Raw genomic sequence first — 15,358 nt, 5'->3', positions numbered from 1 at the left:
GGCAGACGCTTAACCGCTGTGCCACCCAGGCGCCCCTGAAAAATTATATTTTTATCCTTGACATTCAACAGCACAAGCTATACTTGAGTGTTGCTTGTTTTTATCAATATTCCTGGATAAGATTCCTACCCTTTTGATTTATATCTATATAATTTACATATACACATTTGTGTGTGTGTGTGTGTGTATATATATATATATATATACATACACACACAATCATATATATATGATTTGCATATATGCATGTATATAAGAAACTGTCTGCAACATGTTCCTTGTATTCCTGGATATTTCAATAGTTAGAAGCTCCGAGTGATGCTAATAGGAATGCACGTGGAGAGTGACTGGCTTCGCTGTCTTAGTTTACCCTGAGATGCGGTGTGGTCTTTAGAAAGCCATTGGCTGTGATAGCGGCCCACATGCCTACCTGTTTTGTGATTTGGGATAAATTATAATCTCCCGAGCTTCTGTTTCCTCATTTGTAAAATGGCAACAGTAATGGTTATGGGAACTGGGGGAGGGACTAAGTGAGACCGGCAAGCAGAGCAGATGGAAGGATTCTGTATTCAAGGTCGCCTTTGCTTTTTGGCTGGAGCAGGAAAAAAACCCACCCAAGACCCTGGCTTTTTGCAAAGGCTGCTCTATTGGATGCATGATACGGTTCTGTTGAATTAAATACCAAGTGCAATATTCTCTCCATACCTGAGGCCTCATATATGTATGATTCCTAACATATGAAGATAATTTACAAATTTAATGTTTTTGTGTTCATCATTCTGTGATTACTGCACACATTAATTTATTGTATGCTACCTTGCATTTTATACCAAACAGATAAAACAAATATAATAGTATCTTTTCACAAAAGCATCCAAGAACTGTTAACCTACTATTTATTGTGTGGATTTCACTTTATTTTAATCATTTGCCAGGCAAATTGAGATAAACATATTGCCCAGATATGGCACCAAGAAACACATTTTAGCTTTTAACCTAAGAGATGGGATGTAGGAGAGATTTATAAGAATAATTAATATATAATAGTCCGTAAAATATGAAGGATTTTTCACTAATCCCGTGCACCCAAGAGTATTTTCATTTGGCTAGGGTAAGAGCAGAAAAAACAATGAACAAAAATGAATGAGCATGGTAACAGTGACTTTTCCAAATTTTAGGTTGGAGCCATTGACCTGGCAGAAGGTTGCCATTTGTGCAATTTGTGCAGTGATTCATATGAATAGTTTCATAGAGGAGTTGTAGTTAACATTAATTGTACATTGAATAATTTGCCTTAATACCTTAGTATAATTTCATAAAGAAGAAATCAAACATTTACCGCAAACATCTGTGTTACCACAAATGTTTTCATTTACCATGAAGTCGTTGGGCATTGTATTCCTAATGATTTGGATAACTCACACCTTTCTTACATTTTCCACATCCTTCTTGACACGTCTGCCAGTAATTAGTAATATCACAAGAAATAGTAGGTGCTTATTGCTCGGAAGTGTCTTTACGGGACACTGAATGACCTTTGTTCACGGGCCTTACAACTGGCCGCTATTAGTAGACCAATTTGCACATTTTCTTTAGATCTAGAGTGTGAATGTTCACACATCATTTTCACTGACTTGCACTCATTTTGGTCCTGATTCCATGCAATAAGCTACGTTTAAAGGCATAGTGAGAGACCTGCATACAGATACCGTATTTTTTCCAATTTATATTCAGACCATTAATAGTTTTTCAACCTCATCCAAGGTAGTGATCCAAGATAACTGATAGACAATATCACAGTTTGCCTTCGATAAACAAAAGCGGTGGAACAGTTAAGTAGACGTCTTGTGTAAGACTGTTGTACCAAATCCATGTACTTGGAAGATGATCTCCAAACCTTAGATGTTTGCTTTCTTATAAATGCCAGCAGGGCAACGTTCCCGCAAGCACATTTCCACGCTGACATTGGCAGTAGCGCATTGGAAACTTGTGGATGGTCACCGTAGAAGCAGGGCCAACTTGCTGTCTTTGAATTTTGAAACGTTTTTGTCAGAATAACAAGAATTTGGAAATGTTAAACAGTAAACTTGTAGCATGGGAAAAGAAAAGAGACACCAATTACTCCACTCCTGTTGAGCACCCATTGTGGGCCAACTCTGCATAATAGTGCTTGGTCCTTTGTGTGCACCGTCTCATGTAATATTCATAGCATTATTTGAACTATCAGGCCCGTGGACCAGTCTAGAAAGCTCTGGTGCAGAGATGAACTTTTCTTGTTCCCACATTTGTTTCTATGGATCTCAAAACAATCATACACACACACACACACACACACACACACACACACAATCGCATTTTTGAATCCATACCAAAAAGGAGACATACTGAATAAATGTACAGAACACCTCTCACATCAACTGGGAGATCTGAATTATTGTGCTAATTATGATCGTTCTTATGTTCATTGGGAACAAATGTTCTGGGTCGACCGCTGTTTTTATTTGTTTTTAATTCTGCCCCCTTAGCTCCGTCAGTAAATTATTATTTAAAAAAAATTTTTTATATTTATTTGACAGACACCAGCGAGAGAGGGAACACACGCAGGGGGAGTGGGAGAGGGAGAGGGAGAAGCAGGCTCCCAGCAGAGCAGGAAGCCTGAGGTGGGGCTCGATCCCAGGACCCCGGGATCATGCCCTGAGCCAAAGGCAGACGCTTACCGACCGAGCCACCCAGGCGCCCCTCCGTCAGTAAATTATTAAGATGAGGAGATACTGTCTCTGCCTTCCTGTCCCTCACAGTTCAAGGGTGTGGCGGTTGGCACACAGATCATTAGAATAACATGAGCAGGCAGCCCGTACTTTGTTATCTGAATCTCGATCCTGCCCTGTGTTCATATGGGCATCTTGAATGCAGCTGATTTGATTACACCGTGGCGCAAAATAAGTCATGGTGATTTCCTAGTGACCAAGCAGTAAACACTTGCCAGTTTTAATAAAATTATTTCTACTTGGAGATTTCAGCCGATGTGGGCCGAGTGATTTTGGTAACTAAGTACTTGCAGCAAGCTGTAATGTATACGCTTTCTTGAAAGAGAAAGACTGGCAAACACTCCATCATACTTGTTACAGCTCCCTTCACATACTACTTTGATTCCAAAGTCAGGGCTGGACCCAAATTTAGAGATTCAAAGGCCAACAAAGTAAAACACATCTAGCAGCTCACAGAAAAATGAACTGTGAAATTGAGTAAGAGAGAAAATCCTTAAGAAGTGATGCTTTCAGTGTTACAGAGTTTTTAGAAAATTAGCTACAAGTGTGGGGTACTTAAATACTGAAACCGTGGCCTTCCTTGTAAGTTTTACCTGGAAAGTTCTTAGATTGAGGCACTCTTTTGACTGAGAGTGAATGATTTATTTGACGTCCACGATTGCCATTTAAACTCTGGGGTTATACTTTTTCTAGCTAGTGTTTCCAATTTTCCGCCTTTTGTTAGAGCGTGAGCTCTTCCCTTGTATGTAACGGTCGCGTGGAATTGATGTCTCGGAGAACATTAGATTGACACTATCTGAAAGACCCCATGTCTGTTACAGAGCACCGGTGTCTGACACGGCATGGGATACACATGTTTCTCGCTCCAACATTGATTTTCGTTTCATTGTGATAAAATATACATAATGTAGCATTTACCATCATAACTCATGTACAGATTTTTAATTTTTATTTTTTAACATTTATTTATTTTAGAGAGAGAGAGCACATGAGCGGGGGGAGCGGCAGAGGGAGAGGGAGAGAGAGAATCTTCAAGCAGACTCCCAGCTGAGCACAGAGTCCAACGCGGGGCTCGATCCCAGGACCCTGAGATCGTGACCTGAGCCGAAACCAAGGGTTGGACACTTAACTGACTGAGCCACCCAGGTGCCCCCATAGGCAGACATTTAATGAAACATTGTTTGGGGAACCAAGCATGTGAAGCACAATAGAAAAATTTGTGCTGGTGATGGAGTTATCCAGGGTTCCTGGGATAGGTCCTCATGCTCAAGTTACCAGGTTTGGGGTTTTCTTTTTCTTTTTTTTTCATAATAATTTTTATTATGTTCTGTTAGTCACCGTACAGTACATCCCTGGTTTTTGATGTAAAGTTCCATGATTCATTACTTGCGTATAACACCCAGTGCACCATGCAATACACGCCCTCCTTAATACCCATCACCGGCCTATCCCACTCCCCTACCCCCCTCCCCTCTAAAGCCCTCAGTTTGTTTCCCAGAGTCCATAGTCTCTCATGGTTCATTCCCCCTTCTGTTTACCCCCCCTTCCTTCTTCCCTTTCTTCTCCTACTGATCTTCCTACTTCTTATGTTCCATAAATGAGTGAAACCATATGATAATTGTCTTTCTCTGCTTGACTTATTTCCCTTAGCATTATCTCCTCCGGTCCCATCCATGTTGCTGCAAATGTTGTGAAATCGTTCTTTTTGATGGCTGAGTAATATTCCATTGCGTATATGGACCACATCTTCTTAATCCAGTCATCTGTTGAAGGGCATCTTGGCTCCTTCCACGGTTTAGCTATTGTGGACAATGCTGCTATGAACATTGGGGTGCATATGGCCCTTCTCTTCACTACGTCTGTATCTTTGGGGTAAATACCCAGTGGTGCAATTGCTGGATCGTAGGGTAGCTCAATTTTTAACTTTTTAAGGGACTTCCACACTGTTTTCCAAAGTGGCTGTACCAACTTGCATTCCCACCAACAGTGTAAAAGGGATCCCCTTTCTCCACATCCTCTCCAGCATTTGTTGTTTCTTGGCTTGTCTATTTTTGCCATTCTAACTGGTGTAAGGTGGTATCTCAATGTGGTTTTGATTTGAATTTCCCTGATGGCTAATGATTTTGAACATTTTTTCTTGTGTCTGTTAGCCATTTAACTTAACCAGAGACTTAAAGGATCTATATTCTAGAAACTACATATCACTCTTGAAAGACATTGAAGAAGACACAAAAAGATGAAAAAGTATTCCATGCTCATGGATTGGAAGAATAAACATAGTTAAAATGTCCATGCTACCCAGAGCAATCTACACTTTCAATACCATACCGATTACAATACCAATGACGTTTTTCAAAGAACTGGAACAGACAGCCCTTAAATTTGTGTGGAACCAGAAAAGGCTCCGAATCGCCAAGGAATTGTTGAAAAGGAAAAACAAAGCTGGGGGCATCACGTTGCTGGATTTCAAGCTATACTACGAAGCTGGGATCACAAAGACAGCATGGTACTGGCACAAAAACAGACACAAAGACCAATGGAACAGAATAGAGAACCCAGAAATGGACCCTCGGCTCTTTGGGCAACTAATCTTTGACAAAGCAGGAAAAAACATCCAGTGGAAAAAAGTCTCTTCAATTAACGGTGCTGGGAAAATTGGACCACTATATGCCAAAGAATGAAACTTGACTACTCTCTCACACCATACACAAAGATAAACTCCAAGTGGATGAAAGACCTCGATGTGAGACAGGAATCCATCAAAATCCTAGAGGAGAACATAGGCTGCAACCTCTTTGACATCGGCCACAGCAACTTTTTTCATGACACATCTCCAAAGGCAAGAGAAACAAAAGATAAAATGAACTTGTGGGACTTCATCAAGTTAAAAAGCTTCTGCACAGCCAAGGAAACAGTCAAAAAAACTAAGAGGGATCCCACGGAATGGGAGAAGATATTTGCAAAGGACACTACAGATAAAGGACTGGTATCCAAGATCTACAAAGAACTTCTCAAACTCAATACACGAGAAACAAATAAACAAATCAAATAATGGGCAGAAGATATGAACAGACACTTTTCCATTGAAGTTGTACAAATGGCTAACAGACACATGAAGAAATGTTCAAAATCATTAGCCATCAGGTTTGTGGTTTTCAATGACATTTCTCGTCACCATCAACATGCAAAATAACAGCCTATCATTAACCCTCTTTTTGGAAATGAGGTAGAGACCTTCCCTTCTGTCCTCCCCACTTGGATGGTGGTGAGGTTTTTTCCTTTCCTTTTTGACCCTTTGTTAACATACCTTGCCCATTGTGTGAGATACTCTCTGGCTAATAGTCTGCACTCTTCACTAATGTCCTCCTGCCCAGTTCTCTGGGGATTACCTATCTGACTAGAGGGTCAGACTCCATCAGTGAAGAGTCGCAGGCAGCAGGCTGGTAGGCCTTACCAGGTGTCACCAGATGGTGGAGAGCCATAGTCAGCCGTCCGGCAGCAAGGGTTACCAGCTGTTACGCAGGTATACCCAGGTGTATCCCGAGAGCCACAGTCAGCCGTCTGGCAGCAGGTGTTGCCAGGTGTTACGCAGGTATATCCCGAGAGCTGTAGTCAGCCGTCCAACAGCAGGTGTTGCCAGGTGGTACGCAGGTACATCCCAGGTGTGACCAGGTGTCCCAGCCATGAGTCGTGGGGAGCAGCGTGCAGCATGCTGGCATTTAGCCACAGGATGCTCCCATACGAGCCCTGGTTTGTGCTCGCCCGTGCTATCATACTGATATCTTATGTCCCTGACTTGGATTTGACATCCGGCAGTAAACCATGTACCCTCCTTGACGATCTCCTCCTTCCAGTGTCGAGAAAGCGCAGGCCTTCGCCAGAGCACCAGACGCTACTGTTGCACTGCATAGGACAGACTTAGTTGTCACAGCCAACAGAGCCCAGCTTCGCAAGAGTTCTGACTCTGTGTGCATGGCGGGAGCCGTTCAAGGCAGGCCTCCTGGCGGGGTGCGCTCTGTTCTCTCCAGGTGTCACTCGGCATCCCCGTCTTTGGGGCTCTGCCCTCAGGCCTGTGGCATTTCCCACATCCTGCTGGTGAGGGGGAGGGTGTGGGAGTGCCATACCCACTGCCTAAAAGCCTGGCTCACAAAACTTGCTTTAGTGATGACATGGCACCCTACAGAGGGGCTGGGATTTTTACCTGGCTGGACAGGTGTGGTGCAGGTGAACATGGGCCTAGAGGGGCTGGCTTGGGATTAGGGTAGCAATTTTGGCAACAGCCACCAAGGCAAACGGAAGGGTAGGCTGAAAGTTAGGATTCTAGCGATTGCCTTGTCAGCTGTCGTCCATCAGCAAAAGGACGACCATCGTGGGAGGTCATTCCCCTGTCTGTCCCTGGTGGTGGGGCTGCTTTTAGGGACCCTGAGCAGCTCCCCACTTGAGTGGCAGAAAGAAGCCCTATCCTCTGATTGCTTCTCACGTTGGAGGAATAACCAAATGCCGTCTGGAACCATTTTTCCGAAGGACAAAGATGCATTTGGTAACCGGTTCTTNCGGCAGAAAGAAGCCCTTATCCTCTGATTGCTTTGGAGGAATAACCAAATGCCGTCTGGAACCATTTTTCCGAAGGACAAAGATGCATTTGGTAACCGGTTCTTTCCATTCCTCACACTTTTTCCATAACGCGAGTCTCTCAGTAAATCCAGGAGTACCTGCTCTCACTCGTGTGTCATGGATTCTGGGTTCTGCTGAAATGTCATCAGCCACATGCTGTTCAGAATCTGACTGTGTCACAAGGAACCCTGATTCACATTCTTTCACTGGTCATGTATTGATAATTCCATATTGATAAGAGGCCCCATGTGCACATTAGCTCGAGAAGCTGGATATCATTAAAATAGGTTCAACGAACTGAGGCCGAAACTCCTTTCTGCTAAGATACCAGCCAGTGTTACTGCTGTGAGAATTGCTCAGTTTCCGTAGGGCCACAGCTAAGTCATCGTGATTACCATTTACCACGCTAAATAAAACGACTCAATAGAGAATGAAAATCTCTGTATGTGTACGGTAGGCCAAAAGGGGCCCTCAAATTGTACAGAGATGCTTCATGAATATTATCAATTATTTGACAACTACATTTAACTGAGAACGTAATACTTTGTGAATGCATGTACGTATGATTGATGTGATCTGACTCATGGGTCAGATTCCTTTTAGAAATTAGCATAAAATATTACTTCTTTAGGGGGAAAAGGAAACAAATCCATTTATTTTCTAAGACATTCCTGGGAAATTTTCACTGAGTAAGAATTTTTACCTTCCTTTCTGAAGTCTTGGAAGTCGGGCGTGCTGTGTCTTTAATAAGAGAAGTTTTCTTTTTGGGGCACCAGGCTGGCTCAGTCGGTAGAGCACGTGACTCTTGATCTTGGGGTTGTAAGTTCAAGCCCCACGTTGAGTGTCGAGATTGCTTTAAAAAAACAAATTCCTTAAAATAAGAGAATTTTTCCCATTCTCTTTTCAGCCTCTGTTCCCCAAGAAGAACCACGAATGCCTGACTAGCTGTGAGTTCCTCAAGTACATCCTGTCGGCGAAGCAGGGAGACTGCCCGGCCCCTGAGAAAGCCAGTGGATTTGCCGCCGCCTGTGTGGAAAGTTGTGAAGCTGACAACGAGTGCTCTGGGGTGAAGAAATGTTGTTCGAACGGATGTGGGCACACCTGCCAGGTGCCCAAGACACTGTACAAAGGTAAGGAGCAGAGCCCATGTGAAGGGAACTTCACTAACTTATGGGGGGTAGTGGTGTGTGCGTGGGGAAGAGTGTCAATCAAAGGTGGGGGGGTGTGTGCATGGGGAAGGGTGTCAGTCAAAGATGGGGGTGTGTGTGTGCATGGGGAAGGGTGTCAGTCAAAGATAGGGGTGTGTGTGTGCAAGGGGAAGGGTGTCAGTCAAAGATGGGGGTGTGGGTGTGCATGGGGAAGGGTGTCAGTCAAAGAAGGCACCATTGCAAGGGAAGAAAAAGGGTAAGAAAATGCACTTTGTGTCACACAGACACGTCTGAAACTATTATTGGACCATACAGATCAGCCACAATGAACTCATTCTGGGGCAGAGCAAATCATTTTTACTAAATGTAATGTGTAGGAAGGAAACATCACTTCAGGAACGTCCTTGTACTTTTGTCCACAAAGAGTGAATCAATTAAGCTGCACTGGGGACATCGGAACAAATCGATTTAAATCCCTGGAAACTAGGCTGGGGAGGGGACCTCCTTGAAAAACGCATAACAAATGCACGAGTATCGTGGTTTTCCTATTGGCATAATCCAAGAACAGAAGTGTCATTGTCCGGACTTTCAGTATTTTGATGGGTGTCTTGAGAACCCAGATGGAGGAATAGCTCTCTTCCAAAGATGGGGATTCAGTTTACCAACAGTTTAGCAGATGTAAGAGTTTACATTCATAGGCAGTTGCTAGAGCCCTTCACTCCTTGATCCTAAGCGTTACTCGCCTCTTCCAGTCATTGTGACCCCGTTCTTTTATGCCAAACTGATTCTGTTGTATCATGTCTAGTTTTGGATACCCTCAGAGTATCCAGGGAGACAAAATTTTGCTGTTTTTTGGCATCTCATATGAAGAGTCAAATAGAATTCATCGCTAGGCACTATTCACTACAAGTAGAAAGAATAATCTGTCTTCTCTCTTTCACTCACACCAAATATATATGATTTCCAGATATAGGTCAGTTATTTTTAAACTGCATAAAACAGCATTGCCAGCAATGCCAGTGTTGAATCATGTGCTGGCTGACTGTTTGTCAGAAGTCTGGTCTTACTATCACAACAGGTCCCATCTCCCAGAACTCATGTCCCTGCCCCTTGCCTCTGGCGCTCCCTTGGAATTACTCTCGTCTCAAATCTGTGTAATCCATCCAGTTTTCCTTGTTTGTGCATAAGACCTGGGGAAACCTGGCATAAATATTACATCTCAAATTCAAAATAATTGCCGCTTTCCCTTTCTTACCAGGTGATGTTTCTTTAATGGATTTACAGTTTTATCATGTTCATGCGTCTCATTATAAGCTACATAAAATCACTTTTGCAAAACCCAACACCATTTAATTTTTCTAAAGTCTATTATTAGGAAGCCTTTTCTGTTATTACAGATCATTTACTATTTAAGTATTAGCATTTACCATAAAAATAGGATGCTTTTAGAATGATTGTTGAAAAGCCATTTGTAAAACCCTTAGTGTTTTAAAGTGGGGTGTTTTAAAGAGGCAATATAAATTAAAAGATGCTTTTTATTTAAAAGCATTGAAGAGTCAGTATGAATTTCAAATATGTCTGGTTCACCAAGAATAAGGGAAATATTCTACAAAGGGCCAGCATAAATGATTAATTATTAAAAGAGACTTGGAATTTAAACCTACGCTTAACTAAATATGGATTTTTTTTTTTAAGTCCTGACATCCCTCTTCTATAAAGTAGCTCTCAACTTGGGTTTTTTGCGGAGTCAGGTCATTCATGGAGAACTACCTAGAAATAGAATAAACAGACTCTTGACCTGGCGATGACTTTTGCCAGTGAGCCTAGGATAATATGACTGTTATTTTGAAAGTATATATAGGCATGTGTAGATATCTCCCCCTTGCTCTGTTGAGCAGTCCCTGAAGGAAAGCTGGTTTCCACAACCGGGGCGCGGGGGGGCGTCTGACCGAGGCGCTGAGTAGGCGCGTGTGAGCCAACGGGGGTGGGGGGGTGGACCCACACAGCTGCTGTGATGCTCTCTGCCACAGTCTAGCCGATGAGCCACCCCAAGTGTCTCATCGCGTTCCTGTCTGGGACTCACACTGCGTGCTCAGTCTCAGAAGAGGATGGTGGTGCTGACAGCTCTGTCTCTCAGGGAAAGGGTCCTTTTGGACCCAGCCCTTGGCTTTGCAGGGACAAGCACGCTTACCCAGCCAGCCAGTCTGCACACAAATCACTCTCTGCAGTCTGTGGCCTACCAACCATCACCGTCCTCGCCTACACGTTGCCTCCTCGCTGCCCTGAGCCAACCGTGGGAGATTGGCTTGCCCTCCTCTCTCTGTGCCATCTCTTTCCTTAGGAAGGGGCGCCCCGCCACTGGTTGGGGTGGGCTGGTCCTGCTCCCAGTCCACAAGGGCTGAGGCTGAGGCTGCAAGCCGTTGCTCAGGTGATTTGATTGTTGGTAGTGGGAATACGTGTGACCCTGGCCCCAGCTGGGCCAGCTCTCCTCTTAGTTTCATTTTGAGTCTATCCAGCTATCATACTGGATGGACCCTAAATCATGGTATTAATGTGGTATAGGTCAACCATAAGGTGTATCAATGTCAAATATTTCAATCTGATAAAAATCACTGACGTGTCAGTGGTTAGGGTACGACGTCAATCTGTTATGAGCTCCTACCCAGTCCAGTATGTCCTTATCAAGGCAGTCATGCACGTAACACTCATTTGTACATAAATAATTATCTCAACTTTTGCAATAGATTGATATGTACCAACCTTTCTCCTATTTTTTCTTTTATTGCTTTTTGGGTTTGTTAAAAAATTTTAAAATACAGAAATACAAGCATTGTGTTTGGCCCCCTGTGTTTGTGGTAGGGGAGTTGGTGGACATACTTGATGTTGTCGCTTCTAAAACGTTAGATGCTACAAACTTGAGCTTTTTTTTTTTTTAAAGATTTATTTATTTATTTATTAGAGAGAGAGGAGAGAGTGGCGGGGAGGGGCAGGGGGAGAGGGAGAGAGAGTTCTAAGCAGACTCCATGCGGAGTGCAGAGCCCCACGCGGGGCTGGATCCACAACCCTGAGATTGTGACCTGAGCTGAAATCAAGAGTTGGANAAAAGATTTATTTATTTATTTATTAGAGAGAGAGGAGAGAGTGGCGGGGAGGGGCAAGGGGAGAGGGAGAGAGAGTTCTAAGCAGACTCCATGCTGAGTGCAGAGCCCCACGCGGGGCTGGATCCACAACCCTGAGATTGTGACCTGAGCTGAAATCAAGAGTTGGACACCTAACCGACTGTGCTACCTGGGTGCCCAAAACTTGAGCTCTTAAAAAGTATGCATAATTTGAAAAGACGTTCAGCAGAATGCATTCATTCTATTTGAGCAGCGTGGTTTATGCTGTAAGAATTGTCGTTAGCTGGTGCCTCTAAGTGAACCGTACTCAGTGGTAGAGTTTAAAACAAAGGAACGCAGCAGAGAGTGTTCACTTCGCCCTTCAAATAAGATTGTTAGCAGCTTCCTGGAAGACGTGCACATGTTAACGTGGGTAAATGCCACCCCAGCTGCCTGTTCCTGGCGATGCGAGCCTTAGCGTCATTGTGGGAAGTTTAAGAGGCTAATTCTCCACTGGTGCACAACATGAAACGATTGCCTGTCCGGACACTTGCTTTCCCTTCGATGCTCTCCCTGGCCTATTTTAAGGCCGATTTACAGCTGAGTTCAACTCCCCTCCCTCCCCAAGATGATATATTATTTTACTGCCCAAACTCCTGCTTCTGAGTCCCCGCTATGGCACTTGGTCAGGGAAGGGCCGGAGAAAAGCTGAGGTTGCTTTCCACACGTAAAGACGGAGATTAATCTGTGGCTCTCGGTCATCTCTCTTTTCTCTTTACTGTGCATAAACTGAAATGAATCACATATCAATTTGTTTCCAAACGAATTGGATGCTCTGATGGTGGCGGTAACTTAATATTTCTATGGGCTGCTTCATATATGAAATACTGAAACTTCAGGTCTTTAGAGATGGACTAATCCCAGTAGTCACAAGTCAGCCTTTTCGCATTTCGAATACAGTGACCCAATACCTTAATTAGGGTTATGAATACAAATTCCGTGAATACTGATGACCTCTAGGAGAGATGTTGACTGATGGTTAATTATTGAATCATTGGAACACTATGTCTTGCTACATTTGCATAACATTTAGACTCCTGGCAGAAACATTTTTACAGGAATCACCAAGTCTCATGATTTGCAACTGCTGATTCTGATCATTGAGTTTTCTATCATTACATTTTCCAAATTTTTTAAATCATTGAGTTTCACCACAATACTTGTGATGTTTTAAAGACAAAGCCCCTGTATTGTCACATATTGTGGGATGTTATAGGATCACATTTTTGACAGAATGGTGTGGATTTCAGATGACTAGTTTGTTCAAAAATGAAGAAGAAAAAGTCTAGTCATTTCTACAGTAAGGAACGTGCGGAGGAGACACGCATTCTGCACATCTGGCTGCACAGCTCGGGTGCTGGGTGAACTACCTAGCACTGTGCAGAAGGCCTGGCACTGTGGGCTGGGGGGCCCGGGGGCTGGGGGGGGGTCCAAGCCCCATCTGCACACAATTACAGCTGAGTGCTGGAGTGCCTTCCAATCAAGAGAGCCAGCTGACCCTGATGCAAAGCAGATGGACCATTTCTCAACATGCAAATCATAGGATTGTTGTACGTAATAATTGGAGAGATTGTTAAATGAAGAAATGCGAACTGACATTGTGCTGATGCTCGTTATGTTCGATTAAGGCCCTTGGTAGTGAAGGATATTCAAGATTAAAACCTTGTAGCAAGGGGATTCAGATGCTTGCTTTGCTGCTGATGAGTTCACGTTACTTCAGCGGCTGGGGTATTTACTTGCAGTTGCGTTTCCACTGGAGGATTATGCATGGGAGAGCCAAGGAGAAACTTGCACTGGAAAGCCTAGACAATGTGCTTTATGAGTTTGAAGAGCTAACCAGCCCTTCTCTTTACTGTGCACAGAGAAGCCACATGAATCACAAACTGTTCTCAGGGGCCACCCTCTCTTCATGTCAGCCTTCGGTAGAAAGTGTGTCTAGGACCCACCTGGCATGCAAGCATGATACAAAGCCATCACGTGGTCGAGGTTGGTTTTTCCTCCCTCGGATAAACTCTGGTAGCTTCTTTTCTTGACGTAAGTCTTTGGAGAGCTACTTCTGGGTTAAAACTCATCAGTACACTTTGGGATTTCCGTCGTGTCAGGAATTGTCAGGAATTGGTCTTTTTTTTAAAAAACTGGGAACGTTCTGTCAATGCAATAGAACTATTCGTTCCATCTTGTAAACTTACTAATAGAGTTTTATTGTATTATTATTTAGTATTTGCTTTTTAAAAATGGAAGAGTAAGTGAATACCTGTGTTAAGTTTTCTCCTTTCCCTAAGGTGAGTGCCCTCCAGCAGAGAGGGGCTGGCCATTGGTGCAGACTGTGTCACTGTTTCCGTATCCTCTTAGTTCTGCAGATACATTCTTGAGTGTGGGATGGGACACGGTTAGGCTGTTCTTGCAGAATGTGCTCTCCTGGGCCACTGTGAGGTGTGGGAAGGAAGGGACCTGTTCCTTGAGGGCTGGGGGCTGTAGCTTCCTGAGGAAGACAGACAGCATCCAAGGAGCTTCTGGAGTCAAAGGCAGTTCAGTGCACATTTGGACAGTTATGGGCTAAGCTTCAAAGAGGGGCAGAAGAATGCAAGCTTTGTTTCCAATTGGGAGGCTTAGGGTAAGTAGCTCTGAGCGGTGGCATTCAGTCTGAGCCTGGAAGTATTCATGTGTCTGTAGTCAGAAAGTAGGAGGAAAGACATTTCAGACTGAAAATGTCTAGTGGTAGTAGGAAGTACCTGGCAGTGTGTTTCTAGAAAAGAGGGGTTTAAAAGCAGGTTGTGTGACAAATATGTGAAATGTACCATGAGATAAGTGGAAAGATCGCTGGTAGTAGGTCATAAAGATGGTCTGGCGTGATGCTGAGGACATGACACGTGTTCATTCCACAGAAAATGGGACGCAGTGGAATAGTCGGAGAAGGTGGAGGAGACCATCTGTCCCCTACTTTAGGAAAACAATTATCACAAAATATCATGAAGAGGGAATTAGAGAAAAAGATGGGCTTATGTGGGCATGGGGTGGGAGGCTTCCTGAAACTACATTCTGCCGTCCAACAAAGAGATATGGGTGGGTCCAAGAACTAGTTGAAAGTTCTCTTAGCTAGAGTGGTCATGAAGTTATCACCAGGGGAGGGGAGGGGACATCCTGAGGAAGGACATTTGAGTTGGGACTTGGGTGGAGAAGTTTGTTCAGCCGTGGGGCCCACAGCACCGATGGGGACAGATTTGAGAGTCCCTTGCTTAGCAGAAATACTCCAGGCACGAAAGCAAATGGGACTCCTAATATAAGGTTGTGTACTGCAAAGAAAAGTTTATGACTCGAACTTAGAAAAACCCTCATGCCGTGGCAGAACGGGAGACCTGTTCCACACTAACCAAGGACATCAAGGACATTCGAATCAGAATCATTCAGGGATATGCAGAGCTGTGAAAACTGCCTCTTTTCTCTGCTTTTCTAAGTGGCTCTTTCTAAGTCAAAATGGAGAAGGAAGCAGAAAACTCGGGAACCTGAGATCAGGTCATTGCTCCTGGCAACTTAATCTTTCTCAGACTCAATTACTTGATGTTCCCAATGTAGATAATTAACCCTTCACCCACAGCACAAACTCCCAGTGAGACCAGTGGAGGCACCAATGTTACGGTAAAGGACAACCCATCAGCAAACCAAAACAGAC

At 43.8% G+C, this 15,358-nt stretch overlaps 1 protein-coding gene across 5 annotated transcripts in view; it reads left to right on the top strand.

Annotated features, from left to right (window-relative positions):
- ANOS1 (anosmin 1) overlaps positions 1–15,358 on the top strand; it is a 241,328-nt gene that overhangs the window by 176,663 nt on the left and 49,307 nt on the right. For all 5 annotated transcript variants that reach the window (XM_034649827.1, XM_034649826.1, XM_034649824.1 and 2 more), the window contains one exon: positions 8,290–8,512. In XM_034649827.1, coding sequence (XP_034505718.1) covers positions 8,290–8,512 — 223 coding nt within the window. The remainder of the gene's footprint in view (positions 1–8,289; positions 8,513–15,358) is intronic.

Source organism: Ailuropoda melanoleuca, chromosome X (assembly GCF_002007445.2).
Source record: "Ailuropoda melanoleuca isolate Jingjing chromosome X, ASM200744v2, whole genome shotgun sequence".
NCBI classification, from domain to species: Eukaryota; Metazoa; Chordata; class Mammalia; order Carnivora; family Ursidae; genus Ailuropoda; species Ailuropoda melanoleuca.
The sequence above is the reverse complement of the archived record's forward strand: the minus strand, read 5'-3'. Positions and strand labels throughout refer to the sequence as shown.